The 17,773-nt window shown below is 38.3% G+C and overlaps 2 protein-coding genes across 7 annotated transcripts in view; one reads left to right on the top strand and one right to left on the bottom strand.

Moving 5' to 3' along the window:
* Nucleotides 1-8,254, top strand: part of AIDA (axin interactor, dorsalization associated) — a 47,763-nt gene extending 39,509 nt beyond the window's left edge. Inside the window, exons 7-10 of the mRNA XM_019976071.2 lie at nt 2,177-2,299; nt 4,292-4,414; nt 6,196-6,313; nt 6,425-8,254. Coding sequence (XP_019831630.1) covers nt 2,177-2,299; nt 4,292-4,414; nt 6,196-6,313; nt 6,425-6,521 — 461 coding nt within the window. The 3' untranslated portion in view covers nt 6,522-8,254. The remainder of the gene's footprint in view (nt 1-2,176; nt 2,300-4,291; nt 4,415-6,195; nt 6,314-6,424) is intronic.
* Nucleotides 8,255-10,120: 1,866 nt separating this feature from the next.
* Nucleotides 10,121-17,773, bottom strand: part of MIA3 (MIA SH3 domain ER export factor 3) — a 58,535-nt gene continuing 50,882 nt past the window's right edge. For 2 of the 6 annotated variants that reach the window (XM_070767994.1, XM_019976067.2), the window contains 11 exons: nt 16,403-16,504; nt 15,681-15,741; nt 15,534-15,569; nt 15,391-15,458; nt 15,170-15,270; nt 14,868-15,005; nt 14,052-14,120; nt 13,848-13,927; nt 13,639-13,710; nt 11,969-12,119; nt 10,121-10,972 (listed from right to left, as the gene is read on the bottom strand). In XM_070767994.1, the coding sequence (XP_070624095.1) occupies nt 10,659-10,972; nt 11,969-12,119; nt 13,639-13,710; nt 13,848-13,927; nt 14,052-14,120; nt 14,868-15,005; nt 15,170-15,270; nt 15,391-15,458; nt 15,534-15,569; nt 15,681-15,741; nt 16,403-16,504 (1,192 nt within the window). In that variant the 3' untranslated portion in view covers nt 10,121-10,658. The remainder of the gene's footprint in view (nt 10,973-11,968; nt 12,120-13,638; nt 13,711-13,847; nt 13,928-14,051; nt 14,121-14,867; nt 15,006-15,169; nt 15,271-15,390; nt 15,459-15,533; nt 15,570-15,680; nt 15,742-16,402; nt 16,505-17,773) is intronic. The other 4 variants (XM_070767996.1, XM_019976068.2, XM_070767995.1 and 1 more) reach the window with 3 other exon arrangements.

The following is a 17,773-nucleotide window of genomic DNA, read 5'->3' as shown; positions in this document are numbered from 1 at the left end:
TTGGAAAATAGTTTGTAATTACATAGCAGACATGGAGGTACTACACCATGTGACTCAGTAATTCCTCCCTTTGGAAATGTGTGCTTATGTGTCCAAGAATGTTTATAGCAGCAGCATTGTTAACAGTTTCCAAAAACTTGAAGCATCTCAAATGCATATCAACAGAAGAATGGATACAAAAACTGTGGTATGTTTATACAACCTATATACTATACAGTTATAAAACTGAACAAATTACAGCTACTGACAGCAGTTTGATAAATCTAAAGTTCAAAAGCAGGCAAAACATAATTATACAGGGATGCTTTTTAGTAGTGATTGTAAAGGGTGGTGAGGAGGAATTCAAAAGAGCATTTGATGGGGAGAGAAGGGAGCTCCTGAGGTCATGCTTTATGTTTTGACCTCAGTGGTGGTTACATAGATGCTTGCTTTCCAACTTTTCATTAAGCTGTGCACTCATTTTATTTGCTTTTCTGAATATGTGTTAAATTCACAATTAAAAAAAATTTTTAAATGGTTAAGTGGGTGCAATAAAGACCTTTTATCGTTAGTGTAAGAAAACCTGTGAATATTGAAAGTGTGTTGATATATGGCAAAATATTCCACGTGAGAAAGTTAATGTTACTTCCGAAATGGTATTAAATACTGGTGTGATGTCCCGTTTTGGTTTTTTGCTTTTTATCTTTGTACCTTTTCATTAGCCAAAATTTTCTTTAACCAAGTATTACCAGTTAAGACTCTTAGATTTCTATAGTAATTTTCATGTCCTAAAATTCCCTCATTGTAAGTGTACAGTTCAATGACTTGATAAATCTGTAATATTGTGCATCTATCAGTTTGATCCAATTTGAGAACATTTTCATTGCCCTCTAAAATTCCCTCAAGCATGTTTGCAGTCACTAAATGTATTTTGAATGTGGTAAGTTGATTGATTCATGTACTTCAAATACTTAATCATTAAAAGTAGGATAGGACTTCCCAGGTGGTCCAGTGGCTAAGAATCTGCCTGGCAGTGCAGAGGACACGTGTCTGATCCCTGGTCTGGGAGGATCTCACATGCCATGGAGCTCCTAAGCCCATGCACCACAGCTTCTGAAGCCCACACAGCCTAGAGCCTGTGCTCTGCAACGAGAGAAGTCACTGCAGTGAGAAGCCCACACACCGTGGCCAGAGAGTAGCCCCTGCTCGCCACTAGAGAAAGCCAGCGTGCAGCAATGAGACCCAGCACAGCCCAAAATAAGGAAATAAATTTTTTTAATCTTAAAAAAAATTAAAGCAGGATAACACATTGTTGGATAGAAATGTGAAGAATGTCAGCTAATGTCCTTTATAAATGTTAGGTTGTATAATTTTTGGTATTATATACATATTAGAATCAACTTTTGTTTGCATTTGTTGCTCGCCAGTTATTTGAGATAAATGAACAAACTGTACAGGTGATTTCTTTCTTCATACTGTTTTTGTCTCTGGGGAATGCTCTTACGTGATTTCGGGTGGTTTTTCAGTGTTAAAAACTTTAATCAGTTTATAGAAAAGATTTCAAACATACAGTTGCTCTTGTGGTTTTATGTAACATTCTCAGCAGGACTGATTTCTGACAGAATAGATCATAAAGAATAGGATGAAGAAAGCAGTGGGAAATGAGACTGTCAAGTTATTCAATTAAATGTATAAATATTAAGTTATAAGTTATTTCCTCCATTAATAGTAAATGATTTGTTGATTGATTCTGGTATTAAATTTTTCAAGCTTTAGGAAAATGTAACAAATGTTTAAAAAGCTTTTTCTGTCTTTGTTCTACCACTTCACATTGAAATATAGGATATATATATAGCAATAAATGTGAAGTTTAAATATTGTATGAATCTATTACATACATTATTAATTATATGGCAATTTGTAATTCAGCTTCCTGGAGTGGAATTTTTAACAAACTTGAGTTAGTAATTTATGCTTTCGTGTTAAATATGGAGTATGGAAGTATAGATATATTTTATGTATAATTAAGAATTTGAAAAGAATAACATCAAGTGTTTGGGAGTTTTGGTAACCAGAATAATGCCTGCCTAGTTACTAAGCCAATTAAGAGCAAAGCAATATCTTCTCTATGTTGTTAAAATATTTACCCTGGAATTATTGGTGGAACTCATTTTTATTGCTGTTTCTCTGCTGCCAGGTACTTTATTACCAAGGTTGCCATCAGAACCAGGAATGACGTTACTCACTATCAAGATTGAGAAAATTGGCCTGAAAGATGCCGGGCAATGCATTGATCCCTATATCACAGTTAGTGTAAAAGGTCAGTAACTGCATATACCTATCTTCTCTCTGGTGAATTTTAAAGTGTTGCTTCTCATTTGGGACTTTTGGGGGGTTTGTGAGGGGGTTTTATCTGTGATAATTCATTTAGTTCATTTTATAGTGAGGCAAAATCCTGGGAAGATGTAGTCATCATTCCTTCTCCAAACATTTGTCAGAGATTTACAGAAAATATTTTCCTATCCATAACTTATACTCAGAGTTGCTTTTGGTTTTTTCTCTTTGTGTGTCTTTTTATTCTTCCACATTCCATCAGGGTGCTGACTACACAGACACACTGTCTTTTATAGTAGATACATCCTTCAGGAAACAAGTTAAAGAAAGGCCCCCCACTTTCCAAGGATGTGTGGTTTTCTTTGCAAAGCCCAGTGCTCTCTGTTTTCCTGTGCCTCCACTTCAGGCCCTGTCATTCCTGTCCAACAGAGGTTTGTACATGGGAGGGCGGTGCAGAGGTGGATGAGAATCGGCCTTCAGTGAATCATGAGTGGAGATAGGGAAATAGGACGCATACATAAACTCTGCACCCTGAATATATCCTGCAGGACATTAGACAAGTGATATATTTTTTAATTCTTAACTATGTCACTGTCATTATTAAGCATGATTACTCCTAGGATTTGTTTTTTTCTACTGTTCAAGTTGGCAAACTGTTTATTCCTTGAAAACAACTTTTTTGATCGTTGATTTAAGAGGGAAACTGCAATGGTTGAATTCTTTTGTCATTGCTAAGGTTTTTATATAGCACTTTACTTGTAAGGCACTCAACAGTCTTTTAAAAATAATTATTGGGTGACTGGGAATGAAACTGTCATACTATTATTCAGAAATAACTGTGTAGTTAATTCAATCTACAGTTAATAAACCTACAGTTTAAGACAAATCAAACAGATGTGGACTAAAATTAACTGGAGGGAATGCTTACCAATCATAGAAACATTCAGACCCATGGGTTCATTAGTACCAAGTAAAAGCAAAAGGATTTTGGCAACAAAGAAGAATTTTGACATGAAAACACCATGATCCTCAGCACTGCTGCTCTGATGCTTTAGCCTCTGGTTCTGTGGGCTCTCATCTGCCTGTCTACTGCAGAGTATTTATACACTAGGTTATTTGATAGGCCATTCATAAAACTGAATCTCTCTCTCAAGAATGAACACTTGTAAAATACAAAAAAAAAGTAATGAAATATAGATATTATATTACCTTTGCATATGGTTGAACTCAAATGTGTTTTATGTAAATATCTTCAGGAACTGAAGTAATCAAACATACTCTCTTGTTTGAAGGTCCCTAAGATGGGTCTGTTGAATAATACATAAACAGTTGAGTGATCATTAAATGAGTCTGTGTTAGATTTTATTAAACTGGATGATTCCTGGCTCCAGAAATTACAGCCATATACCCTACATCGTGTGCCATCTGGTTATTGTAAATCAGCTTATGTTGTAGCACATAGCACCAGAATTTAAGTAATAGACATAAGAAGTGTTCATTCCTGGCAAGGTTTCGTTGGCAGCTGTCGTATCCACTGTTTGGTCCTCTGACATGAATACAGCAGGGTAATGCTGCTGCTGTTCGATTTACAGGCCTTTCCATGCCGTGCACTGGGCAAGGTTGGGAAGTAGGCGTAGGGGCACCACTGTGGTGCATTACGTCCCCAAATGTGAATCACAAAACACACTGGCCTCCTCCCCCAGAAGACACCTCTTAGCCAGAAGGATTCAATTCCATGATCTGTAAGGAGGCTTTCTTCTCCATCCATGGGGTCTCCCACCCTGTTCTGCGCCCTCCACATGACCTCAGAAACCAGTCACCTTCAGGTATCTGCTCACCCTAGACACGGGTTTCCGTCAGCCTGAGAATCTCCTCTCAGCTCTCGCCTCTTCAGGAAACACAGCCCATTGTGGTTCCTTTGCAGTTTTTAAGTCTGTGTGTTTGAGGGCTCTGAGCAGAAACTTTATTTCCTCTCTAGATCTGAATGGCATAGATTTAACTCCTGTGCAAGATACTCCTGTGGCTTCAAGAAAAGAAGATACGTATGTTCATTTTAATGTGGACATTGAGCTCCAGAAGCATGTTGAAAAGTTAACCAAAGGTTTGTGATGCTAAAAGTAGGACTATATTCAGAATTTGACTCTTCCTTTTCTCCGACTTTGAATCTGTTGTGTACAGTGCTGTCGTTTTAACTGAAACTAATGCTGGTGAGCATACTTCATGCTGATGAGCATTTCAGTTATTCTTCCTGTAGGCTCTTCTCATTTTACATCTTGCTCTTATAAATGCCATGAAGTATAGAGCTGTGCATACCATAAATGCAGGAAATATATTATCTAGAGATGATGCAGATGAATAATGAATTTTTTTAATGATGGTATCATATTTGAACTTTAATGTTTCCAAATATGACTTTACTTTTGCATTTATTCAGACCTCAGACACAATCACAGGGACAAGGAGATATATCCATAGCTGAAGAAATGTGATCTGCTATCTTAGAAATCTGTGAGGATTTTTAATAATAAAATGCCTCTATTATTGCTGTGGAAGGGAGAAGAGAAGCTACTATTTTGTGGACATGGCAGGGTCATGCACCTAGGGACAGAAGGCCACTGGTAACCTAACAACTGTGATCCTGTGTGTTGGTAGTAGATGCTAAATATGCCCGCCTTGGGAGTTCCTTGGTGATCCAGGGGTTAGGACTTGGCACTTTCCACTGCCGGGGCCTGGATTTTAGTCCCTTGTCAGGGAACCACGTGGTACAGCAAATAAATAAGCAAGCCCATCTCCCCCTCGATCACATCCCTTTGCCTCCTAAGCAATATAGGTTTTTCTTTCCTTGACATGCAGAGTGCTTCATTTGGACCCAGGCGCCAGAACTGCACACACATTTCTGAACATTGTGAAACTTCTAGTCAGTAGGTAGTTTTGTCATCCATGAAAGTATTAGATGTATGTTGATTGTCTATAAAAGCAAAGCAAGACCCAGCACCACTCTGATTAAGGCCGTGTTAGTAAGGAGTCGGTTAAGAATGAGAGCCCAGCATCCTTCTGTCTCTTTCCTTGCTTTCATTAGAAATTAATTGTTTTTGGCTGTGTGGATGAGGCAACTTATTCTGTTTTTAGTGTTTTTCTGTAGGGAGGTGGAGAGAGCTTATCTGTAGGACTCTGGGGAGAGAAAACTGTTTTATCACCACTTGCTCATTGTGTGTGTGTTTTTTTTAGGGAGAGGGGTGGGAGTAGGTCTGCTTTCTAAGCATCTTGAAGTGCTGTCTTTACAGAAGGACTTGTTATTCCAGGAAAAACAAAACAGGGCTTTGGACACTGAAAAATGTATTAGGAAGTAGTTAATATTTAAAAACTGAACCAGCACATGATTTATGTTGTTCAAACTTAAAAACACCCCAGATACTGAATTTTTTAACTTTTGAGTTTTTAATTTGGGTGGGGAAAAACTAAGTTTGGATTTTTTTGATGAGCTCTTTTAATGTGCCTTTTCTACTTAATGAGTTTCTGAGTAATGTTCATACTTAACAAGTATCTTCTGTGTTCTTTTTTGTAGTATTTAGTGTTTTCTGTTCTTAATATTTTATAATTCTGTGGATAAACTTATTTGCATTCTTGAGTCAGGCTGGCTCAAGTTTTGCTCTACTTTGTAGAGTTGGGTAGTACAGACACATGCCCCTCCTTTAGGTGCAGAAGAGTTTGGGGGTGACACAGTCAGCTGTATCATCAGAGACATCAGTCTGACAAAGGTTACTTTGCTGTGACCATTATGACAGTTGTTGCTTGTTCACTGGCCTCTGGTGATGAGAGAAAATTTTTTGAGACCCTAGAATGGGCTGTCTGTGGCTAATGTGTTTTGCTTTAATTCCTTAGGTGCAGCTATTTTTTTTGAATTCAAACACTACAAGCCTAAAAAAAGGTTTACCAGCACCAAGTGTTTTGCTTTCATGGAGATGGATGAAATTAAACCTGGGCCAATTGTAATAGAACTGTAAGTGATGCACATACAGAATGAGTACTAAGGAGTGGTGGCTAGTATCTCGTCTTAGTGTGTGACCTTGGAATCGATCGCTCATCAACGGTTTTTCTGTTGTGGTTACAGATACAAGAAACCCACTGACTTTAAAAGAAAGAAATTGCAGTTATTGACCAAGAAACCACTTTATCTTCATCTGCATCAAACTTTGCACAAGGAATGATCCTGACATGAGTATCCTGGAACTTCTGTGAATCTCACCACTCCATAGAATCCATCATTGCTCTGTGTAGCATATGTACCCATCAACAGGCAGGAAGCAACCCGGACCCAGGCCGGCAGGCCAGAGTGAGTCCATTACAAGCTGTAGCACAGAATTCAAAGTCCAGCGTCACTGACATAACAGACTCTTTGGATACAGGCTTATTGTAGATCTTGAAACGTTTTCACTTTCCTATTAATTGTGCAATTAATAGTCTCTTTTCTAATTTACCACTACTCCCGCCCAACTTCCTGGAACAACACTGTTGTGGGTGGGATGTGCTCATCTTCAAACGTAATACAGCAATAAGAATGTGCTAGAGTTTACACACCTGTCCACTTCTGCTCCAGTATGCTCTTTAGCTTTCCGAGTTAATGTCAGACTTTGGGTTGATGTGGGGAGAAGAGCATGAGACTGCTAGAGGAAATGGGACCAATTGTGCTGCCCAAGGTCAGTCTGGAAGTTTATAGGCTGTTCCTTAGAGACAGCCTCAGTTCACCCCGATCTCATGGTTTTCCTGCCTAGAAATCGTGTGCCTTGGCCAGTCTCCCACATGGGAGTGTTCGCAGGTTGTAGCTGGAATTTTTCCAGATGACCAGATTGTTCTTTTGAAAGTGAGCATATTTTTAGTCACGTTGATTAGCTTTTTTCCTACATCACATTGTTATTCTTTCTGATAGTGATTCTAGGGTTAATGAAACCATCTCAGAATAATTACAAATTCTTGGTGGGTTTATAATGTCTTCTAAATCATGTAATCTAAAAATAATTTGAGTCAGATGCTAATGAGATACTGCAGGAATAACTGCTGTTTTTCTGACAACTGATTGTGAAACCTTAAAACCTGCATACCTCTTCTATAGTGATGAGTATGCAAATCTGAAGATATTCTATTTTTTTTTTTTATATAGGTAGATAGGATTGCCATTTATTTCCTATTTAGATACATTGACATTCATCCATATGGAAATATGCAGGTCATTAGCTTATTATAATTTGACTATTTACATTCTTTTGACTTAATAATGGGGCCTAAGTAAAACTTTCATAGTACATACACGGTGGATATTTGATACACAGAACATGAAGATTTGGGGTGGGCGTTCTGTGGGTTAGATGTGGAGCCCACATATTTAATATCACTATTTTAAATGACCAACACTAGAACGAGCAAAATGCAGTGCCAGCACTTGGCCTATTTTTAAACTAGTGTAACAAGCCTAGTCATACCATTCAGTATGTTTGCTTTTTAAAATAAGTAACCATAATTCAGTTCCAGCTGTTACACTTCAAGAGACCTCGTCTCCACTTTCAGCTGTCTGTCCAGTCAGTTCTCTTTACGATGATGATGTAAAAATTCTCAACAAAATTGTCTTGCCTCTCTTCATTAGATTAATTCCAAAATCATTCTACCCACAATTATCTTGAAGGGATGAAGAATTTGCCTTAATAAATTACTTTGTTGTTCATGCAGCTCTTATAGACTGTGAGTTGTCAGCCCACCCCCACCCCGACCCAGCGTGTAAGCTCCTCAAGGGGCAAGAACCACATTTTCTCCGTGTCGTGTACATTTTCTGAGGTGCTTGGCAGCACTCTGTACCCTGTGGAGTACTCAGTACCTTTTGTTTGATGTTGCTGACAAGACCTAAAGATAATCCCTTAAAAAATCTACCATTAAAGTGTAGCAAAACTGATACATTGTTCTCTTTTCTCATAGACCGTAAGACATGAATATCAGTGATTGTTTATGTCACACCTGCTGTCATTCACAAAAGTATGGTTTAGATGAACTACAAATGCCTCTCATCAGTATTAACAAAAAGCTTAGATGGAAGAGTGATTAGCTTAGCTCTGTAATTCAGATCTGAGTAACAAAATGAATTGACACAGTAGACACAGAATACTCCACATCCCACAAATTCTTTTCAATAAAAAATATCAGCTAGTGAACAATAACCACTACTATAGCAGACTTTCCGGCTGAAATATTGCTGCTCCATAAAAGATTATTTTAGCAACTAAGCCAAGAAAACAGTTAGCTGCAGGTGAGTTCTGAATTAGATGTAATTTTCAAGATTGGCCAAGCCTGGTGTCGCTGAGGAATGATGACCCCCACACCCTCTCTACATTGGCAGCTTGCCTGGGCCGTGCTGAAGTGGTACAGAGAGGGTTCTGGGAGGCAGCGGTGTTGGCAGGATTGGGGCCACTCAGGCCACACTTAGAATTTCTCTACAATTTACTGATTTTTCAATAATATGAAATATAAAATGAACACCAAAAAAGGCTTTAGAGGTAAAGAAAAAAAAGACTCCAGATTTGATTTTTAAAATAGATTTAATGTACCTTTGCTACTTTATTATCTTCCTGGTATAATCTATATTAAAATATTAAGTTCTGAAATTATTATTCACCATTATTTCATGTCCTGAAGAGACTGATATACTCAAAAGCTGTATTTGTGACTTAATTTATTTTCCTGGTTAAAAATAACTTGAGTTTTCCTCCTAAAATTTCTATTTTGGATATTAAATAGGATGTAAAGATGGAATTTCCTTTTCCTGAAAAACCTCTTATATACTCATTATGAATTTTGGAAGACTTGTCTTCCTTCAAAGGCCTTTCACTTTAGTATTAAGAAAAGGTTTTTGTTTCACAGTGAAGAATTTACTGTAAAGGTATTCTTGGTGGATTACTCTTAATGGTGGCAAGTCATGGTCTAGATATTAGGTTCATCACATAGAACTCGAGAGAATGGGAGAGTATGATCTAGCTGTGAACAAGAATGTAAACCTTTTGTAATTCTGATTTAATGAAATCTGATTCTTAAAATGTGCTTAGTTACTAGAGCTGAAGTGTCATAAGTTAGGACTTAGAAATAGTGTTTAAAAGACATTGTATAGTAATGAGTGTAGTAATTACGGTGTATTCCTCGATTCTCAGATCTTTTTGCTTTTAAATGTAAGTGCCAGGATTCAAATATTAACTTTGTAGCAGTATCAGTCAATAAACAGAACTGGGTTCAGCCCATGGTTGCTGACCTAGGGCCTGTTACAAGGCTTATAACCCTAAATCATCTCATAGTATTATACATGCTTTGGTCTTTTTTTGCCATATTCCTTGAAAGCCAGTGGCAAGGGATAGGAGAAATAATAAACTCTACATCTTTTAAAAGAAATTTTCTTACTTTATGGTCGCAACATATCATTTTCATTTTTCTGTTACGCACCCTTAACACAATAATAGTAAAAGCAACAGAACATCAGGTTAAACAACTCTTGTTACATGTAAACTCATACTCAGAAAACCACTCGAGTCAAAACCAATCAGAGTCACGAGAAAACACGTGCCTGCTGTCCAAACAGGCCTGGTGGCATCTCTGAAGCAGAAGGCAGGCCTCAGTGGTGATGCTTCCCGGTGACTCTGAGGCTGAACGCCTGAGCAGCGGCCAGGGAGCGTGCTGCCAGGTCACCATCTTCAGTTTTGGGAGCCTGAGCTTACGTGTTTCCAAAAGGGTATAGATCTCAGGAGAAAACAATCCAATGAATCAACAGACACTTGGGAAATGTTAATAACCAAATTTTTATGAACTATTACTACAAAGAACTTAAGCAAGAGGGGAGATAAAATTTTAGTGATCTTTAAGTAAACATTTTTAGCGTAACAGCCTTTGCGACCAGATATTTTTTAAAAATCAAGCTTATAAATACCATTGCTCTATATTCAACTGGTGTACACTAAAAATAGGATAATAAATGGAAATACATGGTCTTATAGCATTTCCACAGGAAATGTTCATACTTTTCACAACATTCTAAATCATTTAGCAGTAACATATGCTACATGAACTAAAACACAGGTATTTTTTTATTGCACATTTCAAAGTTGTAAGGAGGCTCCAGCTTACAAGATGGTTTTTTATTTTAGGGGGGAAATGATAATTTTTTAATTGTTTGGCTCAAAAATGCACACTGCCAGGGCAGCTTAGATTTAAAAACAAACCTTTTAAAATCAGCTTTTGGATTTTGAAGCCAATGAAAACCTTAACTGTAACGAATAGTGCACAGTCTACTTTCTCTCAGACTGAATGTCCAAGGTCAGTTATGGGCTCTGTTTTAAAGCCGGTGAGCAGTCCTGGCTAGCGCCCTGAGAGGCAGGCGGGGGCTCATCTCTGGAGCCGGAGGGCGGTAAGTCTCTTGCAGCAGAGGAAGGTGGATAATCCTGGGGCCCATGATTGGGGGGTGGTAATCGGGTACCAGGAAAAAAGTACTCTCTTGGGCCAAGAGAGCCTAAAGGTCTAAAAGGTGCATGTCCTGGTGGTAAAAATTCTCGAGGGTCGAGAGGCAGGTCCCGTTTTCCCGGGGGAACAACTGGTGCATATTCTCTTAAGCCTAGCGGTGGACGCATACCAGGACCTGAAAAAATTAAAATTAAGTCATGTAAATACATACGAACACACTTAAATTTAGACAGTTCCCGGTATGTTAATCAATTTCTTATACCCCTGGAAGTCAGGTGGTGGCTCCCGACTTTACTGATGAGGCAAACAGGCTCAGCAAGTTTAAGTTACATGCCTGTGGCCAGCCAGTCACAAAGCAACAGAGGCTGGACTTCAATATCGCTCTACCTAGCTGGTGGTTTTTTCAACTATACAATTCTGCTGTCTGTATCTTGTAAGAGCTTGATTTGTACTCAGAAATACTATGCATCATACCAAGATGACAGAAATAAGGGTTTCACTGTAAGTAAATTTTGATAAAGGAAATCCCATAGTTAACTGTGTCAATTAAAAATGCACACAGGAGCTCAGCATGGACCTACACATGCCATCAAAATCAAGGTGTCTGCCCTGCTGGGAAAGGCCTGCCAGCTCCACCTAGTTGAATTCAGCAACTTTCGACCTATTAGCTGTTACATTCTACCTTCAACACTTCCTTCCTATTTATTCCCAAGGTGGGTAGTGATGGCTTCATCTTTCCTTTTATACTCTGTGACCCATTGCTTATGCTTCTATTATGGTGATTATAAGTTTTATGTTGTATAATGTATGTATGTGTGTCCTACAGGATCCCTTAAGCTCATGGAGTTAGGACAGTTAATTCTATCCACTACAGAGCCTAGTACAAAGCCAGAGATGTTCAAGCAACATAGCAGAAGTAGTATTTCTGACTTTCTATGAACAGTCCCCCTTTTCCCTGTCTACAAGAGATTCCTCCTGTGCATCTCAGTATAGGGAGATGATGCAACACCCCTTGAGTCCTAAGAAACTGGTGGAAAAGTTCAAATGTATCAGCCAGCTTTACCCTTTCATTGCACAGCCCTGCGACAGCAACTGTTAACATTTTACTAGGGACTAGAATGAAAAGATGAACACACTTTACAAGCCCATTACTACCATTCAGTCATCATACCAAAGGGTGGAGGGAGTGGCCGAGGTCCGAAAGGCCCACAGAGTTGAGGAGGTGGTCCATATCGGATGGGTGGCAGTAGAGGGCCTCCCACAGGGGAGCTCATGAGGGGTGTCCCTGGAAAGGGAGGGGGCCCTTTTGCAGCCATACTAACCTGCAAAGCAGAAGTAATGAAAGTTGTGAATTACCTGGATATAATAGATAAAAGCACCAACACCATAAGAGCTAAAACCCACTGAGCAGATGTCAGACACTTGTCCAAAGAGCCAACTAGTGCAACAGAACTCCACCCCTCCTCTCCATCCCCCTGAGAGCTCAGGCAGGTTAAGAGAATGTCAGAGGAAGGAACCCTTTCACCGTAATCATATTATTGCTTGTATGTGCAAACAGGAAGCAAGAGGACTGTCAAAGGATATTAACAGAGGCAATTCCCAACTGAAAAATTCACCATACCACACACACTATAACCTGTGTCTAGGGCAGCCCCTCCCTCTTATCACCACAAGAGCTCCTTTTTCCATATTAAGAACGGAAAGAACAATAAGGAAAAAAATCAATTTTCACACACATGTAATAAAAGCTACTATTCAGAGTACCTTCAATTTCCTTTCCTATGTTATAAGATGTCATCTTGTTTTAAACATGAGGGAAAAGCAGCACAGAAGAGTATTAGATATTTGCTGAAGGTCACACAGCATATAAAGAGGCTGAGTTAGAATTCACTACAGGGGGTCTGACTCCAAGCCTGCACTGGTCCTCCTCTGCCTCCCTTCTGTCAAAGGAAGCTCCACTCTTTCTGAAGTCTGCCACTCCAAAGGGGTCTTGGGTCTTCTCCAGGTTGCCCTGGGATAAAAAGAGCTCTCAAGCAATGTGTCCTAGAGTCCTGCCCTGGAAGTCGAAGGAGTTCCACACAGAGACAGTGCTATATTATACGAGTTCAGCAGGCACAGCTCTAACAGCCACCCTCATTCTCCAGCAACATCATCCTTTGTACTACAAAATACTAACCTGTACTTCCCTATGGGAAACTGGGTTGGAAATTCTCAATAATGAAAATATGTATCTTGATTTCAACACAGTAAAGCGCTCTGAGGTATAATCATAGGACTCACTAGCTGTCACAGCTATGCAAGTTGCAAGAGAAGACCCTTATGTGAACATAATTTAAGGCTGCTGCTGGGAAATGGCATAATGGGTAATTAAAGATTTCCACTATTCAGTATTTCACTTACAGCAATCAACCTCTGTTACCAATCTGTAATTTCAGATTATTCACAATACGGCACAGGGTTTGCCTAGTGTACTACTGGAGATATTCTTAAATAGCATACTTCCAAATATGATGAATTTATGTAATACATAATGAACTGATTTGCCTTAGAGCTCTCATCATTGAAGCACATACCGTATAGCGTTGGAGTGATGACTTTTTCACATTTTTTTAAGGTTATTTACAATAGATGCTCTAAAGAGATTAATCACTTAACCAAAACAGGAAAAAGGAGTAAAAACCAACCAACCAGACTTCAGCGACCCAGAAACACTTCAAGGTCATAAGGTCAGTATCGCCATGCAATTTTAAGCAAAGCAGATTAGCGTCATGCTCCTTGGAACTTTTCTAGAAATACACCAAGTAGAAAATGCAGTGTTGCTCTCAACCTCTAAGTACTTACTGATACTGGATGCTCAGCCAAAGAAGGAATGCTGGGAACTGAAGGGCCTTCAGGCTCTTGGGGAACAGTTTGCTTTTTCAAAAAATAAATGAGATGGTACATATAGACACATAAAAGGGAAATGGATAAGGCAAAGAGAGGATGTTGTAGAAAAAGTTACATGTGTCCGGAAATACCTAATAACAATTCAAAATGACCGCAGATTTTACCTTGCCCTCATCCATCACCTTAGAGGGCGAAGAGCTTCTGGAGCTGCTGTTCACTGTGGGAGCAGCGCCGGATTCTGGATCTGTGGGAAGCCAGAGAGCAGACTTAGGCTTGTTCTGACTTGTATACGCGCTCTGAGGACTACAAAGGCCTTCGCCCACTTCCTCCACAATCTGAGACTCTGTGAACACACTCAGGTCCCTTACCAGAGGCAGAGGGTTTCCCAGATGCCTCAGAGGCCCATCGAGGTCGAGGGAGAGGCCCATCCACTGATCCTTGAGAGAGAGGTAACAGAGCCCTTGCATGAATTTTTCAGAATAAACCAATTGTGGACAGGTCAGGGTTCAGTTCTACCTAAAGCAAAATTTTAAACGGATCTCCCAATACATATGAGGAGAAATCACTTACAGTTTATGCACAAACCTATAGAATTAAAACAAGACCTATGTGGGACTGAAAGACCTGCACGCTAATAGCACCAGCACAGTCAGGTAGTTCAGGCCGCCGGCAACTGTTTAGACCTTTCTGTCTATATGTAATCTGACTTCTGTATCTTAACAAGTATAAACACATTTATGATTAGAACTAGACTTAAATAGCATTTCATATTAAAGTAATGAGTAGTATATGTACACTGCATTAACTATAAAGTTTAAGGCTACTTTTATAATACTCAAGAGAGGAACTCAACAGAAATTTAAAGATAAAGGTTTATACTTCACAACAAAAACCTGAAAAGAAACAATAATCAATGATATTTTTATATACACTATATATAAATGTTTATATTTGTTTACATATATGTTCACATATAATAAATACAATAGTATCATAATAGTAAATAAACGCTTTTTGTTCTAAAGCAGATCTAAAGTAGACTATTTACTCACCAAGACTAATTAATCCTTCTCTATATTGGACAGACCCAAATTCTCAACTGTTGCTTACATTAGCAACAGAATTCTCAAAGAAGGAAAGAACTCTTGAAACAGTTTACCACAAGGTAACATGGCAATGCTCACCAAATTCACTTCGAGGCATCTCTCTTCGATTAAGCGTAGCAGACAGAGGTCTTGCGGGCGGGTCTGCCGTCAGCGGTGGGGAGCATTCTCCACCGCTCACAGGAGATGGGCCAAAAGAGCCATTCTGGCTCAGGGGACCTGCAGACAATGAGGAGGAGTTTGCATTTTAACTTTTTTTCTTTAGTACTTGGGATTATTTCTAGGGCATCATAAATTTACACACATGTTACAGAAATAAAAAGTAACTTAAAACACATTTTTCACCAAAATATAGACTGCTGCCATTTAAAAGTACTCCCTACCTCTCCGTGGAGGGTTTTGTGTGTTGGGTCTTCCTGGCATTGGTTTTACAATCACAGGTTCTTCTTGCATCATTGCCATCTTTTGGGTTAGTTCCAATAATCTTGAATATAAAGAAAGAATAGACTTAAATATGAAATAGAAAATTCCTTACTGGATATCATGGCACAGCCTTTAAAAACTCTTAAAACACCCTGAAAATATAAGTTTTAAAAACACATACTTATGTCTCAAGTTGGCAGCTTCTCTCTTCTCTTCAGCTATAGCTCTTTCTGCAGCACGAGCTTTGAGCTATTGGGAGGAAAAAAATCCAGAATAAGCTGTGATAGACCACATAAAATAAAGAAAAGAAAAAAAAAATCTTACCCAGTTATCGTGAGCTTTCTTCTCATGAGTAGCAATCTGAAAAAGACAACCCATCAAAAAATATGTTCAAGGATTCTGTATAATAGCTATTTTAATAATCTGTATCAGATAGCAAAGAATTCTGCCCTGTAGGGCAGTATAATTTACCTGGTTTTTAAATGAGCGCTCTGTTTTCTGTAGTTCATCCTCCATTTCTTCAATTCTCCGCCTAAGGGTTAAACTTCCTTTTATTATTTAAAGCGCAACTGCATAAAATTTTACACAATCTTACCATGTTCCCTTTAACAACTGTACCCTTTCAGACATTACCCATACATACAAAAACACATTTTTCCTGGTTATAGGAGCATATTGTGATTAAAACTAATACCACATAATTTCCTTCTTTATTATTTAAGAGCTGGAGATTCTGAATTGGTACATTATAATTTCCTTAACTGCTCTTCATATGTTCTCAAACAATCCTGCTATAAATCTTTCTCCAGAAAGCTGTATCTCCTTTTAATTATATCCATAGGAAATTTTCCAGAGCTATGACTACTATCATTTTAATGATTTTTAGATACATCATACAGCAAACTGCCTTCCAAAAAAGATTTCGCCAATATATAAAACCACTCAGAACTGCTGGCATGAACCAAGCTTCCTCAGTCTTGCTAGTATTGGGTGTAAGGAAATTTCTGTTAATTTAACATTTTTTCCTTTGTTAACTTAAAATTTATGTTTTCTCATGTTAATTAAATGTTTTGACCATTTATTTCTGCTTTGGTGCTATTTTTGTTCTACACAGTGTAAAACAGTTTTGTTTTGAAAAAATGCCTACAGTAGTTTCATCAGCCACTGACACCCTTCTCAGAATCTGAACTCACTTGTAAGTTTTCACTTCCTCTGCCGCCAAAACCGCCTTTTCATCTGCAGCTGACAGCCGCTGCTCTCTTTCTTGCCGCTCATACTCTTCTTGACTCAATTTCCTAAGATAAAATCAGTTGTCAAATGAAGGTGCTTCTCTTTTTTCCCAGCATTCTGTCTAAATGTCTCTAGGTTACTTTCCATCCTTTCCAAAACCTATTCATACAAAGTCATAGGAAGGAATTCAAACCTGCCACTTAGGGATAAAAATCACTCTGCCTGTTGGCAACACTTGCATTTTTTAACTTTTCACAATTCTCTACTCACTAATAAATGAAACAAACAAATGGAAAAAAATGCTGCATCCCATGGGCAAGTTTCTTGTGTTCGAGACAATGAGAGCTCATTTTACTTCAATATGGAGAGCCAGGGCTGATCAACCTAACACAATCAAGCTTACTAGGATAGAGCAGGGGATAATTACGGCTCTTATTTCTACCATGGAAAGGCCTGTAATTACTTCTCTTATTTCAATCTTGGAAGGACTATTTTTCAATCCAGACTGGCACCATGATAATTAGTCCTCAAAAGCCTTTTAGAAAGTCTTCCAATTGTGCAATTAACCATAGAACACTTCCACACTTCAGATGTGGAACTTCTACTGTGTATGTCAATGGAACTATGATTAGAGGAAAGAGGAAAATCTTAGAATTGGCAGTGCCTATTGGATAGAAAAAGAATCTAAACTATCCCATAATCAGAGTATCATCTACAGAAACTGGTTTTAACTTTCAAGTTCAAGATATTAATATACTATAACAGAAATTTTAATGGTAGCAACATGTGATAATGGTTTTAAAATGCTTTTTTTTACCTTTCTAGTACTTTGACTATAGTTCTGATTCAAAAGAAACTTGAAACTTAGTTTCTATGAATCAGAAGCATAATCAGAAAAAACACAGTAAAAACAGTAATCACAGAGAAAAAGAGATATATTCTTTTGTAACTGTCCATTCAATATTTCAGCAAGTGTCTTATGAAGGGCTAAAATATACTGGTTACCTAGTAAGATGCTAAAGATAACAATATGCGTGAAGTACTCTCCCTGTACTAACAGAGTGCACTGTTGAATGCAGTTTCGCAGCGCACTTAACCACAGAACAATCCTCTAACTCTGGCACAGGAAGAGATGTGAGAAAACTGGGTCTTGAAGAAAGATCACAGACAATTTTCCTTCCAGGAATTGAATGACTTAGTGTGAGAACATTAAAAACATTAGACAAATAGAACATTAGACAAAACATTAGACAAAAATATAAACAACATGCTTGAAGGCATCAAGCTAATACATGAGGTCACAATCCAATAAAAAAAGGAATCTCAGAATTACA

Source organism: Bos indicus, chromosome 16, assembly GCF_029378745.1.
Source record: "Bos indicus isolate NIAB-ARS_2022 breed Sahiwal x Tharparkar chromosome 16, NIAB-ARS_B.indTharparkar_mat_pri_1.0, whole genome shotgun sequence".
In the NCBI taxonomy this organism is placed as follows: domain Eukaryota; kingdom Metazoa; phylum Chordata; class Mammalia; order Artiodactyla; family Bovidae; genus Bos; species Bos indicus.
Note: the sequence above shows the minus strand (reverse complement) of the source record. Positions and strands in the feature narration are given on the sequence as shown.